This window comes from Oncorhynchus mykiss, chromosome 10 (genome assembly GCF_013265735.2).
Source record: "Oncorhynchus mykiss isolate Arlee chromosome 10, USDA_OmykA_1.1, whole genome shotgun sequence".
In the NCBI taxonomy this organism is placed as follows: domain Eukaryota; kingdom Metazoa; phylum Chordata; class Actinopteri; order Salmoniformes; family Salmonidae; genus Oncorhynchus; species Oncorhynchus mykiss.
In genome coordinates, this window is record NC_048574.1 from 13,616,358 (window position 1) to 13,631,230 (window position 14,873).

The 14,873-nt window shown below is 41.5% G+C and overlaps 2 protein-coding genes across 3 annotated transcripts in view; both read right to left on the reverse strand.

Annotated features, from left to right (window-relative positions):
- LOC110533364 (serine/threonine-protein kinase 10) overlaps positions 1-11,067 on the reverse strand; it is a 58,377-nt gene extending 47,310 nt beyond the window's left edge. For both annotated transcript variants that reach the window (XR_005053587.1, XM_036989717.1), the window contains exon 1: positions 10,422-11,067. Coding sequence is in view for 1 of the 2 variants with exons in the window: in XM_036989717.1 (XP_036845612.1) it covers positions 10,422-10,580 (159 nt within the window). In the remaining variant the exon portion in view is untranslated. The remainder of the gene's footprint in view (positions 1-10,421) is intronic.
- An 841-nt stretch (positions 11,068-11,908) lies between these two features.
- On the reverse strand, positions 11,909-13,050 carry zmp:0000001268 (CYTL1 domain-containing protein). Its single transcript, XM_021619824.2, has 4 exons — positions 12,902-13,050; positions 12,783-12,827; positions 12,448-12,594; positions 11,909-12,019 (listed from the first exon to the last, which is right to left on the reverse strand). The coding sequence occupies exons 1-4, from the start codon at positions 12,953-12,955 to the stop codon at positions 11,951-11,953; spliced, it is 315 nt and encodes a 104-aa protein (XP_021475499.1). The 5' UTR covers positions 12,956-13,050; the 3' UTR covers positions 11,909-11,950.
- Positions 13,051-14,873: the final 1,823 nt, after the last annotated feature.

Below are 14,873 nucleotides of genomic sequence, written 5' to 3' on the forward strand. Positions count from 1 at the left end.
TGTCAACAGTAAGTTGAGACCCTCGACTGAGAGTGTAATTAGTCCACAGGCATACAAAGGGAAAAGACCCTCGACTGAGAGTGTAATTAGTCCACAGGCATACAAAAGGAAAAGACCCTCGACTGAGAGTGTAATTAGTCCACAGGCATACAAAAGGAAAAGACCCTCGACTGAGAGTGTAATTAGTCCACAGGCATACAAAAGGAAAAGACCCTCGACTGAGAGTGTAATTAGTCCACAGGCATACAAAAGGAAAAGACCCTCGACTGAGAGTGTAATTAGTCCACAGGCATACACATGGGGGGCAGTTGCTGTATGCGTTAACAGTCAGTCGCTTGAGATAAAAGCCTTGATCATGCGTGTGGCTATCATCCCAGTCTATTTATCACAAGTAGGTTGAGGATTCTGCATAAAGTCTGGCAGAGTTCTCTATAAGTACAATGAACATGATAACATTTGAAATGCATTGTATCCTACTGAACAGAAATAACAGGATACTAACTAGACTAGCTATTGATTAGTGTTAATTGCTACTGTTATGTTGCTGCTGCACATAGATGTGTCCCAAATGAAACCCTATTGCATTTATAGGGCACTAGATTTGACCAGGGCCCATAGGGCTCTGATAAGTACTGCACTATATAGGAGGGGGAAAAATATATAGACAATTGCTTATTGCAATATTATTTTGGACGATAATGTCTAGATTATTTGACTCCAAGTATCGATTTATAAAAATAAATAAAAAACGTATGGGGTTTGAGAGCTTGCGCTTTGTACTTGCAGAGCAATCGTTGTAGAATTTCCGGGCCATCAGTTTTTCGACATGGCATGTTGTAGTCTGGTTCTAGATAATGCCATCAGGGAATTGAAGCCAACATCCTCTACCATTGACAATGGCTGCATATCAACTACATTCATTTCTGTAATCAGTGCTGTCATTTTCTCACTCAGTCCCTTATTGCACCTCTTGTGTGTGAAGCTGTCTAATGTCTGTTGTGTGGTGCCTGTGGTGCTGTCAACAATGATTTGGGTCTCTTTCATATGGTTAAGTATATATATAATGTCATATGGTTAAGTATATGTAATGTCACATGATTAAGTATATGTCATGTGTAATGTCATATGGTTAAATATATGTAATGTCATATGGTTAAGTATATGTAATGTCATGATTAAGTATATGTAATGTGTAATGTCACATGGTTAAGTATGTGTAATGTCACATGGTTAAGTATGTGTAATGTCACATGGTTAAGTATGTGTAATGGCACATGGTTAAGTATGTGTAATGTCACATGGTTAAGTATGTGTAATGTCACATGGTTAAGTATATGTAATGTGTAATGTCACATGGTTAAGTACATGTAATGTGTAATGTCACATGGTTAAGTATATGTAATGTGTAATGTCATATGGTTAAGTACAGTGCCTTGCGAAAGTATTCGGCCCCCTTGAACTTTGCGACCTTTTGCCACATTTCAGGCTTCAAACATAAAGATATAAAACTGTATTTTTTTGTGAAGAATCAACAACAAGTGGGACACAATCATGAAGTGGAACAACATTTATTGGATATTTCAAATTGTTTAAATATTTCAAAAACTGAAAAATTGGCCGTGCAAAATTATTCAGCCCCCTTAAGTTAATACTTTGTAGCGCCACCTTTTGCTGCGATTACAGCTGTAAGTCGCTTGGGGTATGTCTCTATCAGTTTTGCACATCGAGAGACTGACATTTTTTCCCATTCCTCCTTGCAAAACAGCTCGAGCTCAGTGAGGTTGGATGGAGAGCATTTGTGAACAGCAGTTTTCAGTTCTTTCCACAGATTCTCGATTGGATTCAGGTCTGGACTTTGACTTGGCCATTCTAACACCTGAAATGTTTATTTTTGAACCATTCCATTGTAGATTTTGCTTTATGTTTTGGATCATTGTCTTGTTGGAAGACAAATCTCCGTCCCAGTCTCAGGTCTTTTGCAGACTCCATCAGGTTTTTTTCCAGAATGGTCCTGTATTTGGCTCCATCCATCTTCCCATCAATTTTAACCATCTTCCCTGTCCCTGCTGAAGAAAAGCAGGCCCAAACCATGATGCTGCCACCACCATGTTTGACAGTGGGGATGGTGTGTTCAGGGTTCAGAGCTGTGTTGCTTTTACGCCAAACATAACGTTTTGCAATGTTGCCAAAAGGTTCAATTTTGGTTTCATCTGACCAGAGCACCTTCTTCCACATGTTTGGTGTGTCTCCCAGGAGGCTTGTGGCAAACTTTAAACGACACTTTTTATGGATATCTTTAAGAAATGGCTTTCTTCTTGCCACTCTTCCATAAAGGCCAGATTTGTGCAATATACGACTGATTGTTGTCCTATGGACAGAGTCTCCCACCTCAGCTGTAGATCTCTGCAGTTCATCCAGAGTGATCATGGGCCTCTTGGCTGCATCTCTGATCAGTCTTCTCCTTGTATGAGCTGAAAGTTTAGAGGGACGGCCAGGTCTTGGTAGATTTGCAGTGGTCTGATACTCCTTCCATTTCAATAGTATCGCTTGCACAGTGCTCCTTGGGATGTTTAAAGCTTGGGAAATCTTTTTGTATCCAAATCTGGCTTTAAACTTCTTCACAACAGTATCTCGGACCTGCCTGGTGTGTTCCTTGTTCTTCATGATGCTCTCTGCGCTTTTAACGGACCTCTGAGACTATCACAGTGCAGGTGCATTTATACGGAGACTTGATTACACACAGGTGGATTGTATTTATCATCAGTCATTTAGGTCAACATTGGATCATTCAGAGATCCTCACTGAACTTCTGGAGAGAGTTTGCTGCACTGAAAGTAAAGGGGGCTGAATAATTTTGCACGCCCAATTTTTCAGTTTTTGATTTGTTAAAAAAGTTTGAAATATCCAATAAATGTCGTTCCACTTCATGATTGTGTCCCACTTGTTGTTGATTCTTCACAAAAAAATACAGTTTTATATCTTTATGTTTGAAGCCTGAAATGTGGCAAAAGGTCGCAAAGTTCAAGGGGGCCGAATACTTTCGCAAGGCACTGTATATGTAATGTCATATGGTTAAGTATATGTAATGTGTAATGTCATATGGTTAAGTATATGTAATGTCACATGGTTAAGTATATGTAATGTCATGGTTAAGTATATGTAATGTGTAATGTCATATGGTTAAGTATGTGTAATGTCATATGGTTAAGTATGTGTAATGTGTAATGCCATATGGTTAAGTTTGTGTAATTTCATATAGTTAAGTATGTGTAATGGCATATGGTTAAGCATATGTAATGTGTAATGTCATATGGTTAAGTATATGTAATGTGTAATGTCACATGGTTAAGTATGTGTAATGTCATATGGTTAAGTATATGTTATGCCATATGGTTAAGTATATGTAATGTCATATGGTTAAGCATTGCACCTGTACTACCATTACTGTACCTCAATTCCACCTTGGAAAGTTTGCATTTCACCACCTTCTCATGTAATGTCTCAAAAGTATTGCCATGCAGGACTTGCTGTCGTTTGCCTTTCGCAACGATAATGATGTGCGGAGAGCTTTATATCCGTGGTAAATAATTTGAAAGATGCATATCTCCTCTTATTAACATTAAAGCATTGTTGCATTATTAGTTTCCTTTTTCCCTTCTTGACGATTGAAACCTGTTAGTGATCCCAGGTTTAAACGTTCACACCCCTAGTAGACAATGTTGTGCCATCTACCTGCCTTTTCTCTTTCCAATGGGGACATTCTACTTCTCTTGTGTTACATAAATTGAGGATTATACAGGGTTGAATTCTTACTGTAGCTTTATTTACAGTTGTTCCACATGGGTGTAGGACACAGCAGACAAGTTAAAATGCTGAACCCCAGAAAGAATAGTGCTGCTGTCTGAGGATGTGGGGGTTTTGCTGTGAGGTATTGTGAAATGTTTCAAGCTCAGAACAGTGAAGAACTCGCTGCAGCACGTCTCTTAGGAAAGGCTCTGAACATAGAGCTGTCGAGTCAGTACTGATGTAGGATCTTCATTTGATCACCCTGTTGCAGGAAATGTACAACATTTAGTGTATTCAGGGTTTAAAAAGGCTTCTGAAGTTTATAATTTACACTTTGAAATTACAAACTTGATTTTCCCTTAAGAAAAATGTATCAACCCCTACAAAAATGTCAATTTATTATAATTCAAATAATAATTCACATTTTGTTTTACTGCAGGATTATTTTCCTGCTGTACCAAACAGGTTCAAATTAAGATCCTACATCTGTATGCGTGACTAAATAGAACATAGTCCAGTACATTTCCTGTGTCTCAGGGGGAGAGGGGTATGCAAAAAACACATTTCTATTTCACACCTGTACAGGTTACCACTTGTACATAACAGTGAAACAGGACTAAAAAAAATACCTAACTAATAAAAACATTTCAATTATTATTTGTAAATGTGTCTCCTAACTTGATGAAAACGTGAAACATAGACTGCACAGAAGGCATGTGTTATTTGATTACTTTAGCAGTGCGGTTACATCATGCATTGTGCTTTGCCTCTGATATAGGCTAGCGTCAATGTATTTCAAAACCACTAAATCAGTTATGACAAGTTTAACTCATGATGTTCTCACAAAACATTACTCCCTCGCCCACACTCCAACTCAGACAGTCACCAAGGCAACCTGCCACAGACATACCGACAGGGGGCTGGGAAGTCATGGGGGACGAGCCTCTACAGGAGAGCGTGGTGAGTGAGAGAGCGTCACAAAGGAGCGTGCTGTCCACACCCATCCAGGAGAGCACTTATCAGCCAGGCCGGCCACAACTGGGCCCCACAGATTAGCAGCTCTGGTAACATCTCCACCACGGCACCCTAGTCCCTACATATTGCACTAGTACTTTGTGTTCAAAAGTAGTTCACTATATAGGAAATAAGGTGGCATTTGGGGTGTATTACTCAGGTAATGCTAGGCTAAATAAGGATACTAGGAAAACTTACAGTACCAAGCATCAGCAGTCAGGAAGCATGCGCAGCGGCACGTCCCATTAAAAAGTAAAGGGAACCTTTCAGCACTTGTGCTTAAGGGTTTGGCGGCGGCCGTGGGACATGCTCCAGGAAGTGGGACATGCTCCTGTCTCAGCAATAGTCTACACATGGGGAGATTTATGTACAGTACCAGTCAAAAGTTTGGACTACTCATTCAAGGGTTTTTCCTTTCCTTTGACTATTTGATACATTGCAGAATAATAGTGAAGACATCAAAACTATGAAATAACACCTATGGAAACATGACCGAATACAAACAGTGTAGCTATTCCCTCCGCAAGGCAATCACACAAGCTAAGCGTCAGTATAGCGACAAAGTAGAGTCGCAATTCAACGGCTCAGACACAAGAGGTATGTGGCAGGGTCTACAGTCAATCATGGATTACAAAAAGATAACCAGCCCTGCTGCGGACCAGGATGTCTTGCTCCCAGACAGACTAAATAACTTCTTTGCTCGCTTTGAGGACAATACAACGACACTGACACGGCCCACTACCAAAACCTGCGGCCTCTCCTTCACTATAGCCGACGTGAGTAAAACATTTAAACGTGTTAACCCTCGCAGGGCTGCAGGCCCAGACGGCATCCCCAGCCGCGTCCTCAGAGCATGCGCAGACCAGCTGGCTGGTGTGTTTATGGACATATTCAATCAATCCCTATACCAGTCTGCTGTTCCAACATGCTTCAAGAGGGCCACCATTGTTCCTGTTCCCAAGAAAGCTAAGGTAACTGAGCAAAACGACTCCTTCCGTCATCATGAAGTGCTTTGAGAGACTAGTCAAGGACCATATCACCTCCACCCTACCTGACACCCTAGACCCACTCAAATTTGCTTACTGCCCCAATAGGTCCACAGACAACGCAATCGCAACCAGACTGCCCTAACCCATCTGGACAAGAGGAATACCTATGTGAGAATGCTGTTCATCAACTAAAGCTCAGCATTTAACACCATAGTACCCTCCAAACTCATCATCAAGCTCGAGACCCTGGGTCTCGACCCCGTCCTGTGCAACTGGGTACTGGACTTCCTGATGGGCCACCCCCAGGTGGTGAGGGTAGGTAACAACATCTCCACCACGCTGATCCTCAACACTGGGGCCCCACAAGGGTGCGTTCTGAGCTCTCTCCTGTACTCCCTGTTCACCCACGACTGCGTGGCCATGCACGCCTCCAACTCAATCATCAAGTTTGCAGACACTACAGTGGTAGGCTTGATTACCAACAACAACAAGACGGCCTACAGGGAGGAGATGAGGGCCCTCGGAGTGTGGTGTCAGTAAAATAACCTCACACTTAGCGTGAACAAAACAAAGGAGGGGATCATGGACTTCAGGAAACAGCAGAGGGAGCACCCCCCTATCCACATTAACGGTACAGTAGTGGAGAGGGTAGTAAGTTTTAAGTTCCTCAGCGTACACATCACGGACAAACTGAATTGGTCCACACAGACAGCGTGGTGAAGAAGGTGCAGCAGCGCCTCTTCAACCTCAGGAGGCTGAAGAAATTTGGCTTGTCACCAAAAGCACTCACAAACTTCTACAGATGCACAATCGAGAGCATCCTGTCGGGCTGTATCACCCCCAGGTACGGCAACTGCTCCGCCCACAACGGTAACACTCTCCAGAGGGTAGTGAGGTCTGCACAACGCATCCCCGGGGCAAACTACCTGCCCTCCAGGACACCTACACCACCCGATGTCACAGGAAGGCCATAAAGATCATCAAGGACAACAACCACCCGAGCCACTGCCTGTTCACCCCGCTATCATCCAGAAGGAGAGGTCAGTACAGGTGCATCAAAGCAGGGACCGGGAGACTGAAAAACAGCTTCTATCTCAAGGCGATCAGACTCTTAAACAGCCACCACTAACATTGAGTGGCTGCTGCCAACATACTGACTCAACTCCAGCCACTTTAATAATGTAAAAATTGATCAAAATGTATCACTAGCCACTTCAAACAATGCCACTTTTATATGTTTACATACCCTACATTACTCATCTCATTTGTATATACTGTACTCGATACCATCTACTGCATCTTACCTATGCCATTCTGTACCATCACTCATTCATATACACTGCTCAAAAAAATAAAGGGAACACTTAAAACAACACAATGTAACTCCAAGTCAATCACACTTCTGTGAAATCAAACTGTCCAATTAGGAAGCAACACTGATTGACAATAAATCTCAAATTTGGACTCATCAGACCAAAAGGACAGATTTCCACCAGTCTAATACCCATTGGTAGTGTTTATTGGCCCAAGCAAGTCTCTTCTTATTATTGGTGTCTTTTAGTAGTGGTTTCTTTGCAGCAATTCAACCATGAAGGCCTGATTCACACAGTCTCCTCTGAACAGATGATGTGGAAAATGTCTGTTACTTGAACTCTGTGAAGCATTTATTTGGGCTGCAATTTCTGAGGCTGGTAACTCTAATGAACTTATCCTCTGCAGCAGAGGGAACTCTGGGTCTTCCTTTCCTGTGGCGGTCCTCAAGAGGCTTCTAAAACAGCTTCTTCCCCCAAGCCATAAGACTCCTGAACATCTAATCAAATGGCTACCCTTCTTTTACACCACTGCTACTCTGTTATTATCCATGCATAGTCACTTTAATAACTCTACCTACATGTACATATGACCTCAACTGGTGCTTTTTTTGCAGTTTTGATGTAGAAAATTGTAAAAATAAAAAGGAAAAACCCTGGAATGAATAAGTGTGTCCAAACTTAGACAGGTACTATACCTCACCTCTAGTCATGGTTGTCTGTGACCGTGACTACGATGTCCTCCTTACCATCTGGTGACAGTGACAGGCCAATAGGGCCATCAACCTGAGCATGATACAGGGATAACCCCATGACATGGAAAACCTGAGACCATGTCAACAAACCCCTGTTGTTTACCCCGATGTGTACAGCAAACACAGATCATGAGGCCAATGGCCCCTCAGATCTTCTCCAATAGGTTTTGAGAAGGAGGTGAGAAGAGAGGCGGTGAGGAATCTAGGATTAGTTGAGACAGAGCCTTAAGTCTACTCACTGTGGACGGAGCTTCTTCTCTTCCCACAGACTGATTAGTCAGTAGCCTGACGGGCATACAGGAAGTGCTTCCATCACTCTCCCGGCCTACAGCTTCCCTCCTGACCCTGACTACTCCTCATGCACTCCAGGACAGCCAAACTGTATGGGGGCTGGAGATCACATGTAGCCAGGGAGGAAGGATGTAGAGACTGTCTATTATCGCTCGCATGCCGGTTCACAATGTATGAGTGTGTGCACTGTGCCCTGGCCCAGACTCACTTCTTCCACTGGCCCCCAAAGGCACTCACTGTACTGCACTGGGCACGAGCAAATACTTCTCCTGCCATGTTGCAAAGTGGGGGCTAAAAGAACCAGATTAAATAGCGATCGAACACAAAACTACAGTTGAGTTTGGACAAAGCAAAGGGAAGGCTAATAGTGGGTGTCCTGGGGGATCCAAATGGAGTCCAGTTAAGACAACATCACAACAGGATGATCTGTCTGGATTGGCCTTCTTTTTTTTGTTGGTTAGTTTATTAATTCTACCATTTAAAAAAAAAAAAAGCCATATGAGTCAAATCAGTGAGGATAACACGCAATAAAAACACTTATTTCCATTGTAGTCCTCTTGAGACAAGATGTCTAGGCAAGATGGAACAGGGTGAAACACAGTAGGACAGCGAGATGATAAACATAAAAACAGAGGACGACATCTATCTCAACATTGCGGTTACATCGTATAGGTACATTCATATTGGCACAGAAGACATCAAACTGTTTTTTTTTATTTATGTTTAAAGCTGCCCAGAGAGGATGTTGTTTTTATGCGCAGAGGCAACTCATTAGATCAGAGTGTGCTGCCCATCAAAAGAAAGTAATCTCTCTCAAAGTTCACAATAAGTGAAGTGGTGAAAACAATCAGCACAAAATAACATTCAAATATTATCATTCTAGTTGTAGTCTAGCGTCAAAATGATTATGAAGTTAGTGATGAGAGGTGACAGAGGTTAAATGTGCATTGAACTGTGCAAATCCAGGAACTCCCTACTGTGCGTCCCTCAGCACTTTGTGAAATTTTCATGTATTCAAGACATTTCTCCTTCTACCTACTGTCAGTCCAAATGTTCAGGGTGTGGTAAGTAACCATCTCTTACTCTTGATGATAACGAAAACCCACATGACACTTGTTCACGTCAGAAAACTGAGTAAGCTACTTGTAGCACTGCCTTCACAGCTAGTCTGGTCTTCATATCAGAAAGTGAGCATTTCAAGTGTACACCAACAGGAAACTAACAGATCACCTAGTTTATAGGAACTAGCAAGACCTGTAAGTAAGCAGGTTAGAATGCATCATTTGATGATGGGCCAATTTAATACTGTAGGAATAAAACCTAAACAATCAAATAACTTAATTTGCTGACATGGAAACATCTGGTCCAAGTGGCAACATGAATAAATCTGATGTCACAAGCATTGGTATTTATGATAAGCTGTGGGCTGACTAAATCAACAATTAAACATTCATTTGTTTACCTACGATCATGCTAATTTGCTCACTCAGATTAACTAAACACTTCACAAATGGGTTGGGTATGGCTACAGAAAGATCAGAATAAAGTAATTTTAAATGTTCAGAAATAGGAACATAATGTTGCTGGTAGTATGCATTTCAAAGGCAGATGAAAGTCTCTGAAATTGCATGTTTACCCCATATATTTGCATATAAACTTTTTTTCCCTTGAGATTGATAAACCACGTTGTTTGAGATGGATACATGAGTGAACCGGTTTTGACAGCCCAAATAAGAAAAATGCCATAATTGCCAGCACAGCACATCTGTTTTCATATAATTGTGTGGTGCCTACAAATAATTTATAGGCTGACAAATAGGCAGAGGTACTATCAGGGGAGTCATGCACCCCACAAATCTGAGGGGGCACAAAGTATCTGAGGCTTGCTTGGGGCTAGGCCTGACCATAGATCGGAGAATGTTGCTAGTCTAACTTGATTGATAGCCTGAAATAACTTTTTGGTATCTAGTTAGGAGGTTAGGAGATTGGGAACTATCTGAGCTAACTTCATACAAGTGCTAGGTGGCTAGTAATATTACAGAGAAACAAAATATTTTTTAAATTATTTATAAAAACTAAAAAACGTTAAGTTTGATGACCGGGCACGTGCCCCTGTGCCCCCTATGGGCTAGCAGATTCAACTGAAATGGAGTGGCGCCTACTCTCAGTGCGCAACAACTTGCCCATGATCATCTCTTTGAAGTCTCTCTTTGAAGTCATACAAAATTAAATGTTATAAACATAATAGCTAATTGAAACAAACCCATAATGCTTACCTTGTAAACTTTTCCAAACGCTCCATCACCCAGTTCTCCGATAATTTCCCATTGGTCATTAGGATTGATGTCTCGATGAACGTGTTCATATTGCTTTGCCTTCTTTTTTATGTCAAAAGAAGACAAGCGAAGTATTTGGCTTAATTTAGCAAAAGCCATAGTTTCACCGCAAAATGTAATAAAAATTTCTGAAGACAGCAATGATTTTGAGTCACACTCAATCGTGTTGAACTAAAGTATTCGTACAAAAAAACGACCTGATCTCTAGAAGCACGCACCCAACATTTCTCACACCTTTCACGTAAGACAATAAGCCTTCAGTTCATACCAGTCTACGCGTTGTCATCAAACAACTTCATATCTCCATATTCATTCACAGTGTTTGTCCACTGCCACACGGTGACCACCTGCTGCAGTAGAGTTATCGAGGACAAATTGTTGCTTCGATGTAAAAAAAAAAAGAAGACAAGCCCCACCCTGTCGCTCCCGCGGCCGTAATGGAAATGTCGTTTTCTATGTCCAGATCCGTTATGTTTACGCACGATATATATAGTTAGGAGAACTTCACGTCCCAGTTTAGATAGATAGGCGTGAAGTTGTTCAGTTACCAACCACTGCATGTGGCCACTGACAGGTGAACGAAGTTAGGACACAGTTTACACAGGCAGCCCAATTATTATATTTTTTTCCACTAATTGATCTTTTGACCAATCACATCAGATCTTTTCATATCAGATCTTTTTTGGAGCTGATCTTATTGGTTTGCCTTTTTAAACGCAGACAAGGATATATGTTGGTGCACTCTATAGCCCACAAGCGCCACTAGGTGGGAATTTAATCATAGTACTGGTACATCAGCTGCACATACTGTCTGTTGTGGTCTTCTGGGTCTTGCCATTATGTGGTCCCTTTGGTCGTTTTTACACTATAATTCACAAGGCTATTTTATATTTGATGATATAAACAAATTCTGCCATCCAGAAAGTTACGTTTTGTGAAGTCATATCACATCTGGAACGATGGATGATGGATCTGTATGCAGTGTATCATATTAGGATGTCTTATTCAAATCATTTCAGCCCAGGAAGAAACAAACAAGCACAACATTTAGGCTTCAACTCAAACCCAGGCTTTCACAGATAGCAAGCAGCCAATCACATCAATGTAACATAAACATGTCATCAATGCACTTTATTTTTAGGCTAAGCTACTTTTTTGCAAAGTAATTTGTCAAAGAAAAAATACAATGTCATTAAATCTGTTTTAATTCCCCATTGCAGGGTTTTGCATCTTACACAGTCATAACCAACTATCTCTCTCTCTCTCTCTCTCTCTCTCTCTCTCTCTCCCTCCCTCTCTCTCTCTCTCTCTCTCTCCCTCTCTCTCTCTCTCCCTCTCCCTCTCTCCCTCCCTCTCTCTCTCTCTCTCTCTCTCTCTCTCTCTCTCTCTCTCTCTCTCTCTCTCTCTCTCTCTCTCTCTCTCTCTCTCTCTCTCTCTCTCCCTCTCTCTCCCATCAAACAGTGGCATTGTCATTTCCGGCTCCAGCTCATCGGCGGGCGGTCCAAGGCTGCACAGTCATCAGTGGTGAACACCAGCTCCTAAACATAGAGATATGAGGCGTGTGAGTGCCAGTGCCCTAAAATGCACTAGTAAAAACAAAAACTCAGTGCTCAGTGCAAGGACTATGACGCAACATGAGGAAAGTGACATAACAAAGAGCATACAACTATTATGTCATTTCAGAGGATATGAGAGTATTGATTTTCTGAAAGGTCATTTCACTTTATGCATTTCCTTGACCAAATACATTAGAATGGCAAAAAATCCCAGAGAACAGAATGCCCTTTCAATCATTTGTATCATGAAGCTCACTTTTTTGACTGATAATAGTACTATCTTTATGTGTTATTACAGAACTTTGTTGTGGTTCTCCTCTGTTTCCCCATTCTGTTTCATGGAGTCTGAATGACAGGGAGCCTGGATCAAGGGCTAGTCTGTCTGTGAATGCTAGTCGTCGCTCTCTTACCCCGTGACACCTCTGGGACATGATCATGTGCAGTTGCCTGACCTCGAGACCCACCACCCGCACTTTCCTGGTGTAAGCACAGCGCAGTTCACGCAAGCCGTCCACCAGAAACACGTACTGCCTCATCTTCGGCATGATGCAAGCGTTCTGTCAAGATGAATATCATTTCTGTTCTTATGTTGCAGACCGACAATTATCAGGCGTAGAAATCAGTTATCTTTTCGGCAACCTCAACATCAGGGAAATGTATTTAATTAAACAGACACAATAGTGATCTCAAAAGTACACAGTGAATACTGCAACAAAACTTTCCACAATGCCATAGTCATACTTACATGCACATCTAGGTAGAGATGTGGGATGTGCGCCATGCAACGCCTCTGGAAAACACAGAGAGACATTAGGCATACTCCACTGCAATCAGTGCTCAGTCCCTCCATGGTAAGTGACTTACAGTTTCAGGTTCCATCTTGATCATCGCTGCCTGATGGGTGAGGTCTCGAGCCATACTCAACACCTTAGTGTAGCATGTCGGTGGGTTAGGGTAGCATAGGACCAGTGCTACCAGTGAAAGTGCTAGTAGTGTGTGTCCTAAAATGGCCATAGCTGATAGTTCACAGTGAAACACACAAGGAGGCCCTTTATATAACCAGGTAGGAATCCTCTAATGATATGTTACTATCCTAAGACAATTACACACTAGAATGTTTTTGGTTTCCTTTGTTGTTGTTGTTGTTGTTGTTATTCTTGTTTGATTCTCTGTTCTAATTTGTGTCGAAGGGGGGAGATTACACACACACAAAATTGAACAATAAAGTTGCTTAAATCATTACTCACAAAGTCTTTGTTAATGTTATGTGGTTCCACCTCCTGGCTTTTGGAGTAACATGCCTGCCGAGGGGAAAGGAAAAATGTGTACTTGTTGTTTACTGTACGTGTAATTCTGTGGGGACGGTGACCATTATACTAAAGTAGACACAGTAATTCCAGAAAAGAATGTGAAAAAGAGGTGGATGCTATCCCTGACTGGGACTTGAACCAAGGTCCAGTGACTTTCAAGCCAACACCTTAACCGTCACGCCAAGAGGTCCAAACCCCTTGATGAGGTTCCTAGGTGTTGACCAAACCCCTTTCTTCAGGAGAGTGTGTCCCACGCTTTTCTATACCAAGTGCCTCACATGTACACACCTCTCCAATGGCCTCATGGGCACTATCCCACTTCTGACACCTGTGTAGCATATTCAAGGAGTTTCAAACCCGGGTCCAGCAACTGTTAAACCAACACGTTACCTGTTGTGCCAAGAGATCTGAACCCCTTGATGTGGTCGCTAGGTGTTTGATTAACGTCACAACAATATATACCAATCACATCATTTTTCTTTTGTATAGCCATTATAACCCATTTTAAAATGTATAAAATGATCTTACATTTTTCACTCTGTAATTTTATAACCTGATGGTGGGCTGAAACGCACACGATGGTTTTACTTTGGCTACATTCCCTTTTCACTTCAGTTTACTCAATTCATGCTCTTTGATTGTAGCCTATCAGACTTCACCCCAACCAAAATAAAATGTTGGACAAATCTGACACCAAATGAAGTATGGTTTTCCTAAATGACATTTCTTTAGGATACATTCTTTGGAGAGCTTGTCCAGCTATTACAAGCTGAATCCTTTGGACGACATCCATACTAAATAAATATTCACGTACAAATTAGTTATACATTTCAGTATGTTGATGCAGGAATTCTGAGAAGAACAATGTATGGCCCCTAGTCATATTTTATTTGCATATTGAGCAATGTTATTCAAAGGAAAGGGAAGTTTCCAAGAACAACAGTCTCAAACTCATTGTGTGGGGGTAAGTATAGGCCTATGTAGGTGTATAGCTATATAACATTATGCTAATGTTATCATTGTGAAAGCATTGAGAACTGTATGGAAAAATGAGCATAGCTGTCCATAAGGAACTATTGGACAGCTAGCTGTCGTGGGTTAATTTAATTATATTTTTGAGAGAGCTATCCACTAGGTGGGGCTAATTTCACACACTATCTCTGTGTTTGACTCCACTTCCAGGGAATCCTCTGTAGCTCGAGAGGCTCTTCTATCCCTCCATTTATTAAAGCTAATTTGATTATCTCTATGAAAGGAAAAACCATGACTTTTATGTAAAAAAAATAAAATAATTAACTACAGACTAATTACAGTTTTGTAACAGTGCCCACAGGTGAATACTGATAAACAGCACAGTGAATACCGATAAACAGCACAGTGAATACTGATAAACAGCACAGTGAATACCAATAAACAGCACAGTGAATACTGATAAACAGCACAGTGAATACCGATAAACAGCACAGTGAATACCGATAAACAGCACAGTGAATACCAATAAACAGCACAGTGAATACCAATAAACA

Bases quoted from the DNA above. Each gene is read 5' to 3' on its own strand.
- zmp:0000001268 (XM_021619824.2), bottom strand. From the start codon at position 12,955: ATGGCTCGAGACCTCACCCATCAGGCAGCGATGATCAAGATGGAACCT. The intron at 12,595-12,782 runs GTAAGTATGACT...TCATCTTGACAG, and splicing joins ATCTCTACCTAGATGTGCAT to AACGCTTGCATCATGCCGAA. The intron at 12,020-12,447 runs GTAAGAGAGCGA...CTCTATGTTTAG, and splicing joins TGTCCCAGAGGTGTCACGGG to GAGCTGGTGTTCACCACTGA.